At 46.1% G+C, this 22930-nt stretch overlaps 1 protein-coding gene across 2 annotated transcripts in view; it reads left to right on the plus strand.

Annotated features, from left to right (window-relative positions):
- LOC132711541 (uncharacterized) overlaps positions 1 to 11960 on the plus strand; it is a 191925-nt gene extending 179965 nt beyond the window's left edge. Inside the window, exon 3 of one of the 2 annotated variants that reach the window (XR_015729245.1) lies at positions 8899 to 9322. Coding sequence is in view for 1 of the 2 variants with exons in the window: in XM_087875271.1 (XP_087731397.1) it covers positions 9879 to 9902 (24 nt within the window). In the remaining variant the exon portion in view is untranslated. Of the gene's footprint in view, positions 1 to 8898; positions 9323 to 9878 lie in introns of those variants that run through there. The other variant, XM_087875271.1, reaches the window with a different exon arrangement.
- The last annotated feature ends 10970 nt before the right edge of the window (positions 11961 to 22930 follow it).

A 22930-nucleotide genomic window follows, 5' to 3' on the forward strand; every position in this document is an offset into this window, starting at 1 on the left:
TGCAGAGAGACCTGGAGGCCTCCGCTGAGATCTGGAGGCTGGAGGCATGAATGACGTGACTGTTGGAAGATCTGGGGGTGGTTGGGGAGGCTGGAGGACGGCTGTGGAATGGTCATCTGGTTGCCTCGGGCTGCCTCTCCCCCCTACCCCCCCCTTTTTGGCCTGGCTCAGGTCTCATCATGATCATTTGCCTCCAGAGTGTTTATTCTGCTGTAAGATATCTCCCTTTTTGTATTCATCTTCCCTCCTCTGGGACTACTGTTATTCTGACTCTATGGACCAGCTCTATATTCCAGCTGAACCTCTTGGCCATATGGAGAGTGGGCAGTCATGATGTGGGTACTGAGGGAGCTGGTTTTTTACTGCCGTCTCACCATTGGAGGTGACAGACCATCAATTTTCCACGGCCATTTCCATCTGGGCCAGCCACCACGAGAGGGTGGTTTTTGGATATTTACCCTCTGATTGTGTCGAGATGGCATGAGACTCCTCCCACTGTTGTGAGAGGACAGTGGAGTCCAGTTTCCTGCACCGGGATTTGCTGTCTGTCCCAGGCCCTTTAGACCATCGTTGCTGAACCCTGGCGAGATATCACCTTTCATCTTCTAGCTTTTAGATGTACTCGGCGGCCGAACTCCTTGCTTTGCGAGACTCTCCCCTCTTGCAGGTCTGGCCCTCCATACTATCGAGGGCCTACCTTGATGACGGGTTTTGGAGCCCCGAGAGTTGGCATGCTGCGAAGAGGAGGCTGAGGGTTTTTTTGGGGAAGTTTTTAACTAAAATTTAAGGGGTACAAGGGGGGGTTGTTTTGAGAGGACGGGACCTGGGAGGTCCTTACAGATCAGCGAGTCAACCTGTCGGACGGTGGGGGGGCGGAGCAGGGGGACCGGACAGGGTACGGTGGGGCAAGCGTCATTTTATCACCGTGGTGGTAGGGAGAAAAGGTAGTGGAAGAAGCAGAGGGCATAAGGACATCAGAGGGCGCATCCCCACTGCTTGCAGCCGGTTCAGCGCCCCGGCCCTCTCAGCTCTACCTGTGTCCCTGGGGGGTCAGGAGTGGGGCACCCAGGACTCCGACTGGTGTATGTTAATGCCAGATCCGTTGTTAATAAGGCTCCCCTCATGAGTGACTTGATTGACGAGGGGTGTGTGGACCTGGCTTGTATCACGGAGACCTGGTTGGGTCTGGAGGGAGGGGTCCTTCTCTCTGATTTACATCCTCTGGGTTTCCGTGTACTACAGCAGCCACGACTTCTTGGGAGGGGTTGTGGGGTGGTGGTTGTTATTAGGGCAGGTCTTAAGCCAAGGGAGGTCACTGTCCCTCAGATAGGCGGGTGTTAATCACTTCTGTTGAAATGGAACCCTGGAGTACAGTCAGCTCTGTTGATTACATACCTGTCTCCCAGCTGCATGTCTTCAGTCCTGCCCGCACTGCTTGAAGTCTTAGCTGAACTGACGTTGAGCTCCCCAACCTGATGGTTGTGGGAGATTTTAATCTCCCGTCAGCCGGCGAGACATCTGAGTTGGTCCGGCAGTTCATGGCCTCCATGATGGCCATTGACCTGACTCAAGTTGTACAGGGCCCAACTCACAGTGGTGGACACACACTCGACCTGATTTTTATCTCTGGGCAGTGGATAAATACTCGGGGTAGGGGTGAACTTTCTGTTCAACCCCTGTCATGGACTGACCATTCCCTCCTTAAACTAGACTTTCCACCCGCCAACCCCCACTGCTGGGAGGCGAAACTGATTCATTGGTTCCGCCCCAGGTGCCTGATGGACCCTGATAGGTTCCTGATGAAGCTTGGGACATTTCCCACTGACCTATCCCACGATTCGGCAGAGGCCCTGGTGGAGGCCTGGGAATGGGCTGCCACCGGGGCACTGGATCGAATCGCCCCTTTGCGGCCTCTCCTCCAATAGGGATCGCGGGTAGCTCCATGGTTTTCTGTGGAGCTTAGGGAGATGACGCTTTGGAAGAGATGCCTAGAGGGCCTTTGGAGAGCTTCCCGTTCCGAATCTGATCGAACACAGTTAAGAACCCATATAAGGTCTTACCTTGTGGCGATGGAAGCGGCAAAACGTAACTATTTTGCTGCTCTCATTGCGTCTGCAGAAAATTGCCCAGCAGCCTTGTTCCGTGTGACCCGCTCTCTTCTCCATCAGGGAGCGAGGGAGGACCTCTTGCAAGGCAGTGCTGAAGATTTTACTCAATTTCTGCAAGACAAAATCACTCAGATTCGGACGGGTTTAGACTCTGACTGGGCAGGATCCGACGAGGAGGTGGGAGCTAGTCTTGAAGCTAACATCTGGGTTGACTTTGACCCTGTTCCTATAGAAATGGACAGGATTGTGGGTAGATTGGGGGCCTCCACTTGTTTGTTGGACCCTTGTCCCTCCTGGATTGTTGCGGCAATCAGAGAGGTGACTGGAGACTGGATCCAGGCGATCGTCAATGCTTCATTAAGCGATGAGGTCTTCCCCGCCATACTTAAGGAGGTGGTGGTTTGCCCCCTTCTCAAGAAGCCTGCCCTGGATCCGGTCTCCTTGAACAAATTTCATCCCGTCTCCAACCTTCGCTTTATGGCAAAGGTTGTTGAGTCTGTGGTGGCACACCAACTTCCACAATTCCTGGAGGAAACGGATTATCTAGACCCATACCAATCGTGTTTCAGGTGCGGACATAGCACGGAAACGGCATTGGTTGCCCTGGTGAATGATCTCTGGTGGGCCCGGGATGGAGGTTATTTCTCCATCCTGGTGCTACTTGACCTCTCAGCGGCCTTCGATACCATCGACCATGGTATCCTACTGTGACGACTCTGGGGGTTGGGGGTGGGAGGCACTGTTCTACAGTGGTTCTCCTCCTACCTCTCGGGCTGTACACAGTTTGTTTGGGTGGGGGGTCAGAGGCCCCTCACTTGTGGGGTGCCGCAGGGGTTGGTTCTCTCCCCCTGCTCTTTAATATCTACATGAAACCACTGGGTGAGATTATTCACAGTTTCGGGGTGAGGTATCATCAGTATGCTGATGATACCCAACTTTACATCTCCACCCCGGACCAACCCAGGGATGCCCTTTCCGTGATGTCTAAGTGCCTGGAGGCGGTGCGGGTCTGGATGGGTAGGAACAGGCTCAGATTCAACCCCTCCAAGACTGAGTGGCGGTGGATGCTGGTTTCTAATGATCTAATGTCCCCATCACTTCGGATGGGAGGGGAGTTACTTACTCCCTCTGAAAGGGTTCGCAATCTTGGTGTCCTCCTTGACTCACGGCTGTCCTTGGTGTACCATCTGATGGCCGTGACAAGGGGGACCTTTGCACAGGTTCACCTGGTGCACCAGTTGCGCCCTTTCCTAGACAGGGATGCCCTCCGTACAGTCACTCATGCTCTCATTATCTCTCGGTTGGATTACTGCAATGCCCTCTACATAGGGCTGCCCTTGGGGTGCACCTGGAGGCTCCAGCTGGTCCAGAATGTGGCTGCATGGGTTGTTACAGGAGCTTCCCGTTACTCCCGTGTAACACCACTCCTGCGCGAGCTGCACTGGTTGCCGGTTGTCCTTCGGATCCGCTTCAAGGTGCTGGTGCTTACCTATAAAGTCCTTCATGGTATGGCCCCAGGGTACTTGCAGGACCACCTCCTACCGGCCTCCCACTGCCCAGTGCACTCACATAGGATTGCCCTCCTCCGGGTGCCGTCAACCAGACAATGTTGGCTGGTGGCGCCCAGGATGAAGGCATTCTCAGTGGTCGCACCGACCCTCTGGAATGAGTTACCCACTGGGCTCTGGATGGCCCACGACCTCCGCACTTTCCGCAGCGACCAGAAGACATGGCTTTTTCAGCAAATTCCCTGATCTGCCGGGAGTTTTAATTGCTTGGGGATTTTAAATTGGATTATTTTAATATCATTTTATTGTCATGTTGTTTTATCTTGTGAGCTGCCCCGAGTCCTACGGGACAAGGGCGGCATATAAATATGATAAATAAGTAAATAAATAAATAAATAAATAACCCAATTGGTGATGGAAACTTTGGAAAATCTCAACATCCGAAGGGAGCCAGGACAACAACCAAAGGGCACAGAAAGGGCAGCCATCACGGAAGATGCCACGGGAGGCACCCTGCTTCTGGAGCCTGCCTATTGAGCAGATGGCACAGCAACAGTGGGAGAAGACCCAGCAAACCCTCCCCCCCAGGCAGCATGCACACCGGCACCCATTCCCAATCAGCACTGGGTCCCGCAACTGGAAAGAGAAACTCCCCCCCCCTTGGGGTGAAGTTTGATGGGAATCTGCAACAATTAGGATTCTTTGTGGCACATGTGCTAATCTACATGCAAGAGTATGGGCGTGATTTCCAAACCCAAGGATCCCGAGTGCGAGTTGTGACCCTAGCCCTAGAGGGTGTCACAGCCAGATGGATGGGGACCCTACATAACGCCAACACACCAGAACTGCGGGATTTCGACCGCTTCATGATGGCCCTGCAACATCGGTTCGAGGACCCACTGGCAAATCGCAAAGCACATGATTGCATTAAGGTGGTGAAGCAGGGGCGACGGCCAGTAGCAGAGTATACTGAAGAATTCCGGGACCTCGCGTGTCGTGTGTACTGGACGGAAGATATTTTGGTGAGCTGTTTCAAGGACAGACTGAGTGATGATCTATACAATGCCTGCATGGCCCGAGGTGCACCAAATCACCTACATGAATGGTATGTCACCGCCGAAGAAGCTGAGATCGATATGGCCAGAAACCAGTATCGAGCGGGGCGAGCATGGAAGAAATCCCCCCCCCAATGGAAGCAAGGGCCCCCCAAACTACAAACTGCATTCTCTCCGAGATCTTCAGCCTGTTTCAAGTGTGGAAAAGAGGGGCACCGAGCTGCAGAGTGTCGTTCGCAAACACCCGCCTGGAACCACCCCCCGGAGGAGGGCCCTGAAAAACTGGTTCAGCGTGGGAAGGGGACTGCTCTAAGGAGCAGGCAAACCACAGAAGTTCCATCCCCTCCCCTCTTTGGGGAGGAAACCCTGACATCTGAACAGGAGGAATCATACTCATTCGGAAGCGATCCAGATGATGAACCACTGGTAAGCAAACCAATTAAACCGCTTACCCTCCCCTTAAGACTATTTATCCCAAACCAGGACAGGGAGATAAGTATCTCCACCCTACTGGATTCCGGGTGCACCCATTGTTTGATCAGCCCAACCTTAGTAGGGAAGTTAGGGATTAACGTAAGAAAGCTGAAAACCCCCATTGCTTTCTGCCAACTAGATGGGCCAATATCAGGAGGGGAGCCAGCTTCTTTAGCCACCTGTTCTGTCCCCAACCACACGCACACACACCAACAGACGTTCAAGAGTTAAAAACCAAACCAGCCGGCAAAATCCTTTTCCTTATGATAACGGAACTTGGCAACAACCTAGTGGCTGCCTGCCAAGAGTTTATTATTTACAAAGAGGAGAAATAACTTCTCCCCACTTCTGATACATCAAAAGAAACAGCTCAATAATTACGGAGTCAATCAAGTCCAGAGATAATCCAGCAAAGTCTATAGCCAAAAGTCCAGCAATGCAGAATGGCGTGGAAGCTTTCAGCTTTGTTCGTCGCAAGGTTTGACTGGCCACCATGCTCCCTTTTATATCCTGTGGGGTGCGGTCCAGTGACTCAGCCTAATCTCGGGCACACCTTTTCTTCTGTTACGCGCGCTTATCTCTGCGACGCTGCATGGATCCAGCCAGGACTCATTACCCTCATCACTGTCCATCTGTGGCTGCATGGACGTACTTGGCCCCGGCCCTATCTCTTGCCCTTCGGCGGACACCGAAGGCATTGCGAGAGAGGAGGGTCCTGGAGAGGGAGGCCTTGCCAACTCCTCTCCTTCACTCTCGGAGTCCTCTCCTGCCGATGACACAGGCTCAGATAACGGAGCCACAACACCACCCAGCCTCTACATATAGGCATCGGAAGCCACGAGGAAAGGCTTACATTTATAGTGGCACCTGGCATGGAATGGCCGTTAGTTCTGGGCCTTGCATGGCTGAAAAAATGGAACCCAAAAATCGATTGGAAACAAGGTATCATAAAATTCCAGAGGAATTTGACTTTTGCTGAGAACCCAAAGGAACTGAGGGGGCAGAGAATTGAGAAACAGCCATGCTGGGTCACGCCATACCAACTGAGGGCATACCCATAGAATACAAGGATTTAGCTAAGGTTTTTAGCGAAAAAGCCTCAAATGAGCTCCCCCCCCCCGTGCCACTGACTGTGCAATAGAAATCTTACCCAGCATGAAACTCCCTAAACCCAAGATGTATAGCATGTCACCGAGGGAGTTGGAAGAGCTGAGGACATTTATTGAGAAAAACCTAGCAAGGGGTTTCATCGAGCCAGCCCGACCAAAAATTGCAGCTCCAGAGAGAAAAAAGATGGCTCAAAATGTCTGTGTGTTGATTTTAGAAACCTCAATAGTATCAGTGTGGAGAACATGTATCCTCTCCCCCTTATGAAAGATATGCTAGCACACCTCGCTAAAGGGAAGAATTTTTCACAGCTGGACTTAAGGGAGGCTTACTATTGTGTCAGAATTAAGGAAGGGGATGAGTGGAAAATGGCATTTAACACCTCCCTCGGCTGCTACCAATTCAAGGTGCTCCCCTTTGGGTTGCAAGGAGCTCCTGCAGTGTTTATGCAGTTAATAAATGAAGTGCTGCATCAGCATTTATATAAGGGGGTCCTGGTCTACTTGGACAACATTTTAATCTATACCGAGACCAAAGCAGAACATGTAAAACTAGTCAGGGCAGTTTTAAACAAACTCCGCTCTGCCAAACTTTACGCCAAACTTTCCAAATGTGAATTTCACCAGGAGAAGATTGACTATTTGGGGTACCGCATTTCACACCAGGGGGTTGAGATGGATCCTCTAAAAGTACAGGCTGTACTTGATTGGAACCCTCCACACACACATAAACAGTTACAGAGCTTCCTGGGTTTTGCCAACTTCTACCGCCAGTTTATCCCTGCTTTCGCTCAGATTGCCCTCCCCATCACCAAGCTCTTAAAAACGAAGGGGGAGGACAATCCTAAACCGAAGCAGCCATTGAACTGGACAATGGAATGTCAGGCGGCATTTGAAAAACTTAAACGGCTGTTCTCGGCAGAACCAATTCTAAAACACCCAGACACAGAGAAACCATTTGTCATACAAGCAGATGCCAGCGATGTGGCAATAGGAGCGGTCCTGCTTCAGAAGAATGAGCAAGACCAACTACAACCCTGCGCTTACACATCCAAAAAGTTGAATGAGACTGAGCAAAGGTGGGCCATTTGGGAGAAAGAGGCTTATGCAGTTCGTTGGGCATTGTTAACCTGGAGGCACTTCCTAGAAGGTAGTAAGACTCCTTTTGAAAATCATAAAAATCTAGAAGCCCTAAAGACCCCAAGGAAACTCTCCCCAAAACAAGTACGATGGGCTCAGTACTTTAAAAGGTTTGATTTTACTCTTAAAATATTTCCCGGGGGGGGGAAACTTTCTGGCGGATGCGCTATCCAGAAAACCGCAATACAATAATGCAAAGCCAGACGTAATCAAACCCATAGTACAAAACAATCAACTAGCTGCTAAAGTAGTCACCAGATCCCAGGCAATACAAGAGACATTGATGGGCAATGACACCACCCAAAATTTTCAACAAGCATTGGCCACTGATGAATGGTTTTTGAACAACAAATCCAGCTGTCTGATGAAAGAAGACTTGGCTTGGGGGGGGGGAGTTATATGTTCCTGCCAGCCAAAGACTATGCTTAATGGTAAGGTGCCACGACTCCAAATTAGCTGGACATTTTGGGTTTGTGAAAACTTTACACCTGATTAAAAGACAATTTTGGTGGCCATCGCTGAAAAAGGACATAGAAAGCTATGTAGCTAGCTGCCCCATTTGTGCAGCAGCAAAAAGACATCAGGGGAAATCCCCAGGTCTATTGCAGAAGGTAGCTGAACCTTCAGCGCCTTGGAGAGAGATCGCTATGGATTACATTGTGAAATTGCCAAACAGTGAGGGAAATATTGTTATTTGGGTCGTGAACGACCTGTTTTCAAAATAGGCACATTTTATACCCTGCCAAAAGATCCCAACTGCTAAAAGTTTAGCCAAATTATTCCTAATACACATTTATCAACTTCATGGTGCTCCATAAAGAATCATCTCTGACAGAGGGTTTCAATTCAGAGTAGCGACAGGCCAGGATTTCAGCCCCATTCCTGAACTATCCACAGAAGAACCCACCATCCCCTCACTTAAGGAGTGGATGGATAATTTGCAAAACATGTGGCCAGTGGTTAGACTAGCTTAAAAGGAAGCTAGAGAAGCTTTTAAAATTCAAGCTGACAAGAAAAGGATGGAACCCAAATCTTTTCATATTGGAGACAGAGTATACTTATCTACAAAATTCCTGAAATCATTACAACCATCAAAGAAACTAGGGCCAAATTTCATTGGACCTTTCCCTATCACTAGGGTCATCAATCCAGTAGCAGTTGAACTACTCCTTCCAAAGACACTCAGGCAAATCCACCCAGTATTTCACATTAGTTTACTCAAGCGAAAAGTAATCTCATCCCTCAGACCACCTGCATCTACACCACCGGTGCCCATCATGATTGAAGGTGAACAACACTTTGAAATCAAGGAAATCCTTGACTCTAGGATCCACAGAGGGAAAATCCAATACTTAGTTGCTTGGAAACATTTACCATCAGCACACAATAAATGGGTCGCTAAACACCATGTTAGGGCTTCGATCTTACTGAGGAAATTTCACTCCCAATACCCTAACAAACTTTGTTAATATACTATCATGAAATCTTGTGTATATTTTTTTTTCAGGTGGACCCTTTCGCTTTCTAAGGAGGGTAGCATGTCAGATCCCTAAAGGTGATACTGCCATTCAATCGGAGGAGGGGGGACACTTGGATTCGATTTCCTAGCATTGCCTGTGTCAACAGATACTTTACAACCTATATCCTGGCGCCAAAGAGCCCTGAGATCTCCTTTACCTGCAGGAATTTTTATGATAGCCATGTGGTTTTCTCACTTTAAAGTATAATGGTGGGAATGCATGTTTGTTCGGGTTCTCAGAGGAAATAGTAAAGTAAAATCTTCACACTTGTGTATTGGCTAAAATCTGCATTCTGACTTAAAGGGAGGGGTCTCTACCATTTTAATCCTACTGCCTTGCCTAAGAGTATTCAGATCTTGCTTTAGCTGGATGGCTTTCACTTCTGCTTAATAAAAGAAAACTTTTGAACAACCACGTTTCAAGAGTTTGTACTTTCTTAAGTTGGAAGGAGAGGTGATCTTTACAGTATCCTTTCCCTGGAGTGGGGTGGGAATGGAGATTTTACAGTATCCTTCCCCTGCCACACCCACCAAGCCATGCCCACCAAGTCATGCCACACCCACTAAGCTACGCCCACAGAACCGGTAGTAAAAAAATTTGAATCCCACCATTGAAAAGCAAGGTTATGAAGAAAACCTGCAAAAAATACTACATTATTCCAAAAACCTTTAAGTATCCCCCTTTTGACCAGTACACCAGTGTCCAATAGTATGGTAGCTGGATGTTTTAAGAACAGACACTTTGAGAAGCAGTTAACATTCCATTCCGAGGTCCTGTGTGCTCCAAAGTCCTTGAAGTGGCTGGATGAAATTGGCTCACACCTCTGCTTCCTCCTTTTACAACAGGCCCTCTTATACATCTCCCCCAATACCCACTCCCTCTCCAGGTTGTGTCAGGCTTCAGCAGAAGCGATGGGGCGGGCAGCCGGACACCTTGTCTTACTATGCTCTTTTTTTCTTCTTTTCAGAAAAGTGCACAGACCTTTGAATAGTGAATAATAATTCTCTTTTTATGTGGCTGATCCATTTCTTAGAAGAAAGAACATACAATGAAAACAGCAGTGTTAAAGGCTTTCAGTTTTAGACACAAAATGAATGCCAAGCATTAAAGAAAGAGACTTGGAAATCAGATGCAGAATTCAAACGCCTGTTTTAAGAGCTTCTGTTGCAGTTCCTTTTTAAGGCATCATGTGATAATTATAAAAAGGGAGAGGTATTTGCACTTGACATAAAATGCCTATATTTTACATAAGTTTTTTTTTTTGAGGTGCACATTTTTACTTAAGACCTTTTTAAGAATGCCACTGACTACACATTATACTCTGAAGGAAACCAATGCAACTTAATGCAGAATGGCAATTGTGTCTTCTCCTCCTCTTCTTAAAGTATCCCTGCTAATCCACATATTTCCAGCAGAAAGTGACCCACTCATATTACTCATTAGGTGTCTCTATGAAGAGAAGAACATATACAGTACATGAAGAATGTAACATTATTCTTTCCCATAGGTGTCACCCTTCTATGCAAGGCTACTTTGACCTAGGAAAAACCTCTGTCAATAAAATGTCTATTGTCATAGGATCTTTTATTAAATATGCTATCTGAGCAGAACAGAAGAGTTAATAATGACACAAGGTAAAATATTTTTAAAAGCATTCTCTAACTCTCATATGTACAGCAATTGATATTTGATGAAATTTAGATCTAATACATTTCTTTAATAAAACTAATGTAATTCAATTGCTTTGGATGGGCTGAATTAAAAAAATAGAATTATCAAATATTGAGCAATAATGCTCAAATATTTTATGTCATGATGGATTTATGTCTCATGTTGCCTCCCACAAGATCAATTTTTATTCCACTTGTTTCTACAGTCTTTAAAGATCACTTTCAAAAGCTTTTCCTTATGAATCAGTCACAAGTGGGAAGAAACCATGAGAAACCACAGATTCTTTAGGAATTAGAATCAGCTTTCAGAAGATATGGAGCCAAGGCATTATCAATGCTCATCTGCTCAGAATGGTTTATTTTATGGCTCAGCTGAACAGTCTGGTGAATCTCCCTGATCCTGATTGCTAAGCATCTTTCTAAGACTAAATAAGAACAACAAGCTTATCTTGACTTCTCTTGACATCATATGACCTAATTTTGATCTCATGTACTTTTTGCATCAACATTGTTCAGTCTGAACAGATTGAGGATAATAAATCAGATTGAATCAATCTGCCTGAGATCAACTACCTCTGGCCTTGAAGATCCATAGCTTAAGCATCAGTATTTGGGGACAGTCGCAGATAACAGACTACCTTGTTCAAATCTCTATTTCTTGAAATTATAGTGTGGTATCTTTTCTATGTGACACCTGAAAATATAGTTTGACCTAGACATGGAAAAACATAAGAATAGCACATTGGGTAAGAATTAATATATGTTATGGAGAGTATGTGACATAAATTGCTATTTTTGACAGCTGTCCTGTGTGTCATTCAGTTTGACTTCTTGAGTAGTCCAGGTCATTTGTCCTGCTTTGTTTTGGATAGTCCATCATTAAAACTAATGACTAAACTAAACTAAAGCTAAGATAACACTAATTACACAATTCAACAAATGGCTAAGATGATTGTGCAGCATTTTGCCCACTCAAAACATTGTATCCATCATTGATACAAAGATAATATGCCTGCTGAACAGATTTGTTATCCCTGCTGGAGTGGGTTACAAAAACATGAAGTTGAACAGTATAATCACACTATTTACAAGAAGTTACTGAGTTTCCTTGTTGATGGAACAGAAGGCTACTTCTGTTCCCCTTTGAACCTGTATTGACCTTTTATATTTTACAAATCTGGAAACCATAGACACCAAAGCAAATGTACAGGCAAGAAGTTCGTCATTTGACTATCTATTGCTGATCTCCATGGAAACATTTCAGATTTATTTATTTTTTTGAGAAACTGAAACACTTTAAAATTAACTGCATGAACAGAGTTTAATTGGTCTCTGATCCCAACAGAAAAATTGTAAGCCAAAATAAATAATGCAAGGTATTTCTGGACTGCATATCTTTTCACAGCTAAGATCTATCTGTTTACTTTGGTATCTAAAATTACTCTTTATCTTGTGATCCTAAATTATTAAATGTTGGGGGAAATATTTCTATGTTCTGCTCACTAGTCAACCAAACTCATGAAAGCAAAATAGTGACATAATGTTAGCATGTTTTCATTATTTCCTCTTAGGAAATGGAAATGCAAGGGGCTGTACAATCAAGTTCTTTCTTTTCTTTTTATAAAATTTAGGCACATTTACCACAATGCCAATAGAATTCTTTCCTGCATTTTTTGACATTGTTCTCATATTGTCCACCATTAACAAGGGAATGAAGGCCACAATGGCATCTGACTTGAACATGATCCCCTTCAAGGTTTGGGGTTGGGGTTGGGATGTAGTATCAGTTCTCTCATACCTATAATATACAGCAAAGCCTAATTCAAGGGCATGTTTAGTTCCTAATGACTTAATGGATATATCCAGATTATTTTCTGGGCAGCTCCACTGTAGTGATTGATCACTGACTTCTTCCAAAATATTTTTCAATTTTTGCCTAGCCAATAGTTCCAGTATTCTCTGGAGCTTCTAATACAACTGCTGATCAATTCCGATTCCAATTCTGCTTAGTTACAACAGCAGACACCATGTGCTATAAGGACTACTACATCTCTACTGTTGTGGTGTACAATAACAGAAACTTGAAAATCTGGTGAGAGATACTGTCGCTCTGCTTCTTATACTCAAGACAATCAAGGTGGGGTAACCTTGAGTTTCTTCCTCACTCTGTCCTCCTTTCAGAACTAAGCTGATATTTACCTAAGGCTAGTAAATATTTACTTCAAGGCCATCTCTGCACTCCTCTAGAATACCAAAGCTAGACAAGTTCATCTTGGTCCTGCAACCTACTGAAAAAAAACCATCGCTATGACTATATATTTTATCAGACTGCTAAGCAGCACACACACACATTTATTTGCCCTTCCTTTGTCTTCAAAGCAATACAGCCAAAGGGTGAAATATCCTAGTTTCTTCATCCCATTAGTCTTGGAAGTATTCTACTGCCTGCAGGAAGTACATCACCTGGAGCTGTCTTATCAAACAGTACTTGATATAGCTCACATTTTTCAACTGAACTGTAAAACAAGCTATCATCTATAGAAATAACTGTATCTTCATGCATTTGCTATGAGTATCTAAAAAGGGAAGCCAATGGATATAGATCTCATGCATGTAAGCTTTCAAATATTGTAGGATTATTTTCCAAAGTATACAGAAAATCAACATCTAATGCATGCATTTTTTGCAGGGTTGGAGGCTTGTTGGAGGCATTGTTTCACTGCTCATTTCTACATAAGATCTTCCTTAATATGACTCACACATCTGAGCAAAGCTGTGTTTATTCCATTTTCATCCATCCTATTGGTGCTGTCTTTTGTGGCAGATTATTTTTGTCCCATGAAATATATGGACTGGCAGCTCATTAACTCTGCAGTTTAAGAGAAAGGTTTCAATATTATGTATTCTAATAAAAAAAACACTTCACTACGCATTGCCATAGCAACAGAGAACATTAGAATTTTTTAAAACATGTACTTTCCTCGAGAATAACATTTAATTTTTTTTCATAAGAATCCTATCTAAAACACATATTAAAGGAAGAATTATGTTTAATACATTCAAACTAAATAATATTTTAAAATAATTCATTTATGATGATGAAACTATATTTCTTCAAATACAGAAGCTTTGCCTAAAATAGGAGATTAATTTGATTTCATTTTCTTTATCTTATCTAGTTTTTCCATACTTTCTTTCACTTTGCTGCCATCCATCCATGCCTTCATTGCATAAGAGTTTATTAGAGTTTGGAGCAATCCAACCAGCACACAAGTAAACAATTCAGCAGGATTCATTTATATAAGAAACTTCTTTATATACAATACCATACAGCAGAAGCCAGAACCAGAACTCAGAATCCAGAAGTACAGAATCAATAATCACAGAAGCTATAGAATCACAGAAGCACTCATATATATACAATTCAGTGAACCTAAGCCACGCCCAAGCTCCGAGCCATCTGGGTCACCAAACAGTCCCCATTGGCTGACTTGTTACCATGTCTATTCCAATTCACGAACTCTCACACATTGACACTCCTCCCTTCATGACTAAAATAGACATAAAACTGAATAACTTAATCTTCTTCTCATGGTGCACTCTACCTTTTAACTTTCCAGTATATATGCAACCATCAGCCTTGCAACTCTTGAACCCAAGACCCTTCAATGCCATATCTAAACAGATATTCCAATTCCTGGCTGACTGCTTCAGCCCGTAAATGGCCATAAATGGCCTTGTTCAATTTATATATAGTGTTAGACTTTTGCTTTCATACCCTGGTGCTTGAACCATGTAAATTTCTTCCTTCTTCTGCATTGAGGAATGCTGTGGTTATATCAAAATGCCAAATTTTATGGCCATGTGCCACTGCTAACACAATTTTGGGTAGTGCCAATCAGGGGCGGGTTTCAAAACCTGTCGCTATCGGTTCGCTTGTGCGTGCGCATGCGCTGCTTGCATGCGCAGAAGAATCCAGGTGGGTGGGCAGAGCCTCCTGCCACCACCACTACTGGTTTGCCTGATCCGGGGTGAACCGGTAGCAACTCACCACTTGTGCCAATACTTCCTGATAGTTTCTTGGCTCATACCACACATTAGACAGTAAGTCACTGTCACTAAGTGGATCATTCCAAAAATTTGCATCAATTCTGTTCCAATTTTGCTCTGCAAAGCTAGCAGACCTGGAAATGACTATTCTTTTGCTCCCATCACTAAAATGATAGCTCTTTGAGCCAGGCTCATAGCCTGTAAACCTGAGCTTTCTAGCCTTTGGTTGACCTTTTCTCCTGGTTGCTTTTGGAATATACACCCATGCATTGCTTCCAAAAACCCTTAAATGTGCCAGAGATGTCTTTCTCCCATATAACACTGTACATGGAGTATCATTAATTGAGGAACTCCACAACCTATTGATTAAATAATTAGCAGTCAATATGGCTTAACCCCAATATGACCTGCTCAGACCAGAATCCTCCAGCAGTGAGTCCTTCATTGTTTGTAAGACACCATTCCACCTCTCAATTACACCATTCTCAGCTGCTGTGTATAGATTTGTACATCTGTGTTTTATTCCTAACTGTCCCAACCATTGTTGAAAACTTGCTGACATGAATTCTGAACCTCTGTCAGTTTGCAGGTTGGCTGTGCTGTGCAAGGTGCTGTGAGAGCAGCAGGCAGGCATGGAGGTGGCATTCCCCCTGATCCACACCAAAGGAAAGCCAGCTGGGCTTTTCCTTCCCTCCTACCCTTCCCCATGGCCCTTCCACCCACTCAATCCTACTTTGGAACAGAGGAACGCACACTGGAAACATTTGTTGGGGTGACTGAAGATAAGGGCGATGGCTGGAAAGGGCGAGGTGGGGGGCGGAGCTTAATCACCATTGTGCCTGGGCTAGATAGATTGCGTCAGTGGGCTGTATTCGTCCTGTGGGCCATGGTTTGAGGATACCTGCTCTAGATAGTGCATATGAATTCTACGACTATCACTTTAAGCCACAGGAGCAACAAACAAAAAGTGCAGAAGTAGAAAATAGAAGACAAGAGGAATTAATGACAGATGAAGCTACGACTAAGCAACAAGAAGGAAGTGAAGTTGAACAAAAGAGATGTCAGAATGAGAAGGAGTAAGAACAAAGGAGCAGAGAGAAACAATGATAAAAGAACATAAAGGTTTAAAACCAAAAATATTTCTATTGGACATCATACCAAACAAATACAGTAAAAGAAATGCATATTTAATAATACAAGTGTTAACAGTGGCCAGAATTGTGTTTGCACTGTCAGGGTTCCAAGTAACACTCCCAACAAAATCAAACTCCAAGCCTTGAAATTCCTCAAAGCTAACTTTCATTAGAGATGTCATATTGGCACATCTGGGAAAACCTGAATCTGAGAGCTTCCAAGTTTTTCACACCCAAAAGAAAGTTCAAGACCTTGCCCTTCACCCACATGTCCACCACACATCCAATTATGTACAGTCCGGAACAGAAGATATCTTCCCATTCTTCTCAGCACAGCTGCAGGGCACCTTGGCCTTGACTTTCTATAAAGAATTTTGTTTTGAATACATGTCTTCTTCACTCTATACTGTCCCAACTTCCCATGGTAGGACTTGTGGCAGGCCTGAAGCCTGAAGGCACAAAGGTAGAAAGATGGCTTCCAGGTCTGATAGGCTGCCACCCCCTCAGAAAAGATTCATGTCCTGAAAAGAGAATAATATTGGGGGGGGGGGTTAAGCATATCTCTAACCACGTCTCCCCCCCCGGGGGACCCTTTGACTTGTCTGGGTGTTTATTGTTTGATTAGTCTATCTGCTTTCACATTCCAACTTTTGACCCAGGTAGCTTCAGACATAGAGTACCCTTCCCAGTGTACTAAATATTGTAATTGACCCCTATATAGTCTAGAGTCTAATATTTTCTTGACTTCATAATGGGTCTCTCCTTGTATTACTATAGGAGGAAGTGGTGGTTGGGTTTGAGATCTTATGTTGGACCCAACTGATAAAGGAACATAACTGATCTTTATCATAACTGATAAAGAAATACAGGGTGCATTTTCCCTAGCATGCGAGGGAGGTTTAATTGAACTGTCACAGGGTTGACTATTTTCACTATAGGGAATGGACCTAGGAACTTTAGTCCTAACTTCTTCCTAGGCAGCCTTAACTGTATGTATTTGCTGGATAAGAAAACTTTATCTCCCATCCGGAAGGGGGGTTGGAGTGAATGGTGCTTGTCTGCTTGCTTTTTATATTCCTCTGCTGCTTCTCACAGTGCCTTCTAGTATTTTCCCACCTCTTCTTTAATGAATCCATCCATTCTGTTAAAAACATGAATGAGGGGGGCTCTCTGGGTAGCTTAGCATGGGGACAAACTCCATGCCACCTGTGACCTGGAAAGGAGTCAGTCCAGTGCTACTGTGCACCGCATTGCTGTAAGCCACTTCTGCAAACAGTAATAGATCTACCCAGTTCTCTTGTTGGTAATCCACATAACATCTTATGTATTGTTCCACCATGGTGTTCGTACATTCCACCACTCCATTCATACTCAGATGGAAAGCTGAGCTAAGTCCTTGTGTGGACCCGATGGGCCTCAAGTACTCTCTCCAGAAGTTTGCTGTGAACTGGACTCCTCGGTCCGAGATGATACGGTGGGGTGCTCCATGCAGGTGGTAGATGTGTTTGATGAACAGTTTTGTGAGTTTCTTAGCAGATGGTAATGTGGAACAAGCAATGAAATGGTCTTGCTTTGAAAACAGATCAATAATAGTCCAAATTACTGTGTTCCCCCCCACTTTCTGGACACTCGACTATAAAGTCCATTGCAATTTCTTCCCAGGGTCTGCTAGGGGTTGCCACTTGTTGAAGAAGTTTTCCAGGTCTCAGTTTCATCATTGCACATGTGGCACAGCTCCTGACACAGTCTTCCACCTCTGCTTTCATTTTTGGCCACCAGAATTGTCTCCTAGTGAGGTGTGGGGTTTTCAGGAATCGAAAGTGGCTGGGTAGCTTGGAATCATGGCTGCACTGAAGTACTTCGAGTTGTAGGCTTGCTGGGACATACAATTTGGATCCTTTCCATGCTAACCCATCCCTCATGGTCAGGACGTCTTTATTGTCGGTGAGCCAAGGGTCTGAGGGTAGCACCACTTTCAATTTAGCCATCAATCTATCCTGTTTTGGGTCAGGTGGTCATGTGTCTTGACTTCTTGTGGTGACTTGGGCGGCTGCTTGTGAGGGGGGGGGAATGATGGCATGGACCACTTCCTCTTGATGGCTGTCAAATTGAGGCTTTCTCGATAGGGCATCAGCTAATAGGTTCTTCCCTGCTGGTATGTATTTCAGTTCAAATTTGAAGTGTCTGAAATATTGAGCCCAATGAACCTGTTTGGGAGATGGTTTCCTGGGGGTCTTTAGGGCCTTGAGGTTTTTGTGATCAGTCCAGATCTTGAAAGACACCTTACTCCCTTCTAGGAAATGTCTCCAAGAGAGTAAAGCCCTTTGAACTGCATAAGCCTCTTTTTCCCAGATGGCCCATCATCTCTCTGTGTCATTGAGCTTTTTGGACACGTAGGCACTGGGCAATAATTGCCCTTTGGTGTTCCTTTGTAGGAGCATGGCAGCCACTGTCAGATCACTAGCGTCAGCTTGTATAATGAATTGCTGCTCTGGATCTGGGTGCTGTAGGATCAGCTCTTGGGCAAACAATCTTTTTAGGTTCTCAAAGGCTTTTTGGCAATCCATCGTCCATGCAATTGGTTGGGTCAGTTTTTGCTTCATTAGTGGGGGTCCCATTTTTAAAAGTTCAGTTAGGGGTAGAGCCACCTCTGTGAAAGCTGGGATGAATTGCCTATAGAAGTTAGCTAATCCCAGGAAGCTCTGGAGTTGCCTGCAGGTTCGTAGGGGTTGCCAATCCAGAACTGCTTTCACTTTCCCTGGATCCATCTCTATGCTTCCTCTGAAAATTTGCCCAAATAGTCTAGGGAGGTTTTGTGGAACTTGCACTTTGACAGCTTCGTGTAAAGTTTGGTGGCAAGGAGTTTTTTCAGCACTTGCCGGATGAGTTTTCCGTGCTCCTCAAGAGCTTCACTAAATATGAGAATGTCATCTAAGTAAATGCGGACCCCCTTATAGCTCATGTAGTACTTCATTAATGAATTGGATGAACACTGCAGGGACTCCTTGCAGTCCGAATGGCATCACTTTAAATTGGAAACTGCCAAGCGGGCAGTTGAACACAGTTTTCCACTCATCCCCCTCCATGATTCTTATGTGGTAATAGGCTTCCATTAAGTCCAGCTTGGTAAACACCTTGCCATTTGACAAGTGGTTGAGCATGTCTTTCATGAGGGGGAGGCGGTAGGTGTTTTCCACACACACAGCATTGCTTTCATGAAAGTCAACACAGAGCCTCCCCCCCATCTTTTTTCTTTTTAAAGAGCACTGGGGCTGCCACTTTGGACTTCGCGGGCTGGATGGAGCCTCACTCTATGTACTTCCTCAATTCCTCCATTTCTTGTGGAGTCATAGAGTACATTTTTGGCTTGGGTAATTTAGCCTCTGGCACAAACTCTATTGCACAGTCGGTTGAATGATGAGGGGGGAGGAAATTGCAGTCCTCTTCACTAACCCCCCCCCACAAGTCTCGATACTCCTTGGGCACTTGTTGGCTGCCAGGTAGGGCGTTCCAGGCCAGGATTGCGGGTTCCGGCATGGTCGTCTCCTTTGGGGTGATGATTTCTGGGGGATGGTCCTGCCTCACCGGTGGCAATGGTCCAATCCCAATGACTAGCTTCCTATGGCTGCCATCCCAGGAGATTGTGGGACCCCACTTATCAAGCCAGGAGAGTCCCAATATGAATGAATCTGTCATCTTCGGGGTGACCACGAACTGAAGGAGTTCCCGATGCTGCCCCATCTCTAACCTGACAAGCTCAGTGTCCAAGGTGGCTGGAGCCCCGCCAGTTAGAGGCGGATATTGACTTGCTCAAAGCTGATGGGATGTAGCAGGGGTCTAGTGTGTCAGCGTTCCAAATTAGGCTCTCTTCCAGCGCTGACATAACAAGATGAACTTTTACCTAGTTTTGTATGTACAGATAGTGTTTCCTGGGAGACGAGGGTGGGGGCTACATTCCTGTGAAAAGAACGTGCCAGGAGGTAGAGATGGATTTGCATGATGGCCAATGGGACATTGGGGTTGGAGAGCGGAAGAGGAGGGGGTTGGAAGGAGGGGCCAGTTTGGCTGCAAAAATGAAATCAGGATTGTCGGCTTTTTATGTTCTTAAATAAAAATGTTTCATTAGAGAGATTGCGCTTGAAAATGAAACTCATTTAAGATAGCACCGAAACCTGACAGACAGCCAAACTCTCCTCCAAATCCAGGCTGGCTGAGTTTAAATCATCCCGTTCCCTCCCAGACATCTGGTCGGACGGACTATGGCTGAAGCCAAGCTCTCGGAGGAAAGCCTGCTTCAAGAAACGGGAGGAGCAGAAGCGGTCGTGATTCCAGCCAACTTGGAAAATACAAAGGTAAAAGATAAAGAAAAACCCCTAAGTGAATTGGGAAGGGCGAGCTGGGGATGGGAATGGCAGCGAAGCCCAGACAAGGTAGCACCTCCCCACCCCAGGATGAGAGACGAGGCAGAGGACTACCAACACCAAGGCTGGCCCTCCAGAGCTCAGCACAGAGAGGAGAGGGCAGAGAGGGAGGAACCACCCCAGTTCAGAGGGAAGTTCGATGGTGACCCAGACAACCTCGCCCAATTCCTCGATTCAGCTGAGATATACATAGAGCGGTTCGGACACCTCTACCCTTTCCCCAGAGCCCTAGTGAATGCTATCTCGGAAGGGCTGGAGGGAGAAGCAAAGAGGTGGTCAGCATCACTCTACAAATACAGGGCCCCCCAGCTACAAAATGCGGATGGGTTCTTGCAACTATTGAGAGCCCATTATGAGGAGGAGGAGGAGGACCCCTATGTGGAAGACGAGCTCAGAAACCTAATGCAGAGGGGGAAGCCTATCAGAGAGCATATCCGTGAATTCAGGAGAGTCATTGGGACACTGCCTCCCCTACCAGAGCGATTGCTGGTGTATTTTTTTAGAACAAGCCTAGATAAAAGAATTTCCCAAGTGACTGCCTATCGTGACATCCCAAACCGACTCGCTGAATGGTTCCGGGTAGCGATAAAAGTCGACAGAGGGCTGCGGGCGAGTGACACGTCAAAACCACCAGAGGAAAAGGAGAGAGGCCGACCAGACCAGGGGCCACTCAACAGACGAGAAACCCCTCCTACAGACCAACATCACAGCCCTCCTACAGACCAACTGCCCCACGGAGCCCACTGAAATGCTACAGATGTGGGGGAAGCGGCCACATAGCAGCAAGATGTGGAACGCCTAGACCGGGACCAGCTCCACCGCCCAAAGCACGACCGGAACGAGGGCCCAAGCGCGTCACCCACGTACCGTGGGAAGCTCCCCAAATCCCTGAGTTTTTCGCTCATCTGACCGAAACCAGAGGAATCCCAGTGGAGGGAGATCAGTCCCCCGAACCCTATGACACGGAAGACGAAGGCGAGGATGACCCGATGGTGAGTGGACCCGTCCATCCTTTTCTTTTCCCCATACGCCTAACAGCCCCCAAAACAGGGGCCCAAGAGACTTTCCAAGCCCTAATAGACTCGGGTAGCACACGGTGCCTAATCAACCTACCCACAGTTCTAAAATTGGGAATCCGAGCTAAACAGCTCAAACAACCAATTCGCTTCGAGCAAGTTGATGGGTCCCTAGTGGGAGGAACGTACGCCACACACTTGACTGAACCCGTGAGACTAGAACTCGCAGATCACTGGGAGACGATCCGCTTCATAATAGCCCCCAAGATGACAGAACCAGTCATATTGGGACTCTCATGGCTCGACAAATGGGGCCCAATCATTTGGTGGCAAGAGGGAACCCGCAGGCTGAGAATAGCAAAGGGGCCCCAACCCCTGCCGCCCCGACCAGAAGAATTCCCTCCCACGCTGAAACCCCAAAGCAGCCCTCCACTACAGAAGAAAACACCACCAACACAAGGGTCCCTCCCAGAAGGTGCAGCAAAGCAATTGGCAGCCGCACCCACCACCGCTTGTAAAGCAAACCAGATCCCAAGGGAGTACCAAGACCTTGCGGGGGTATTCAGCGAGGCCGAGTGTGACATTCTGCCCCCCCACCGCAAGACCGATTGTGCCATCGAGATTATCCCAGGAGCGAAACTACCCAAACCTAAAATGTATGCCATGACGCCCCGAGAAATGCAGGAAATGCGGGACTACATAGACAAAAACTTACAAAGGGGATTTATTGAGCCAGTGAAACCAAGGGTAGCGGCGCCAGTCATGTTTAAAGAGAAAAAGGACGGCTCCATGAGACTGGTAGTCGACTTTCGAAGTATCAACGCTGTTTGCGTACACAACTTGTACCCCCTCCCCCTCATGAAAGACATGTTAGCCCACCTAGCTAAAGGGAAGGTTTTCACCAAACTAGACCTTCGAGAAGCTTATTACCGAGTACGCATAAAGGCAGGAGATGAATGGAAAACAGCATTCAACTGCCCCCTGGGTAGTTTCCAGTTTAAAGTAATGCCTTTTGGATTGCAAGGAGCCCCGGCAGTATTCATGCAGTTAATAAACGAAGTCTTACATGAACACCTTTACAAAGGGGTCCTCGTCTACCTGGATGATATTCTTATCTACACGGAGACCATAGACGAACACATACCCCTTGTCCGCCAAGTACTGAAAAAACTGCTACGGGCAAACCTATATGTCAAACTGCCAAAATGCGATTTCCACCAATCATGGCTAGACTACCTGGGCTACCGAGTATCAAATGAGGGGATAGAGATGGACCCAGCCAAGGTCCAATCAGTTCTACAATGGCAGCCCCCTCGCACCCGCAGACAACTGCAAAGTTTTCTAGGCTTTGCGAATTTCTACAGACAATTCATCCCCTCGTTCGCGAAGATTGCCAAACCTTTGACGGACCTCCTAAAGACAGGAAGCCCAGCGATGAAACCTCACCCGGGACAACCCCTACAGTGGGACCTGACCTGCCAACAGGCATTTGAGATGCTAAAAGGACTGTTCGCGAAAGAACCTGTCTTAAAACACCCGGATCCGGAACAGCCTTTTGTCATCCAAGCAGACGCAAGTGATGTGGCAGTAGGAGCCGTGTTACTCCAAAAGAACAACCAAGGTGATCTACAACCCTGCGCCTACACCTCCCGCAAACTCACCGATACGGAGAGGCGATGGGCGGCGTGGGAGAAGGAAGCGTTTGCAGTAAGGTGGGCCTTGTTGACCT

The sequence above is a fragment of the Pantherophis guttatus genome, chromosome 8 (assembly GCF_059756535.1).
Source record: "Pantherophis guttatus breed Tessera chromosome 8, ASM5975653v1, whole genome shotgun sequence".
Taxonomy (NCBI): domain Eukaryota; kingdom Metazoa; phylum Chordata; class Lepidosauria; order Squamata; family Colubridae; genus Pantherophis; species Pantherophis guttatus.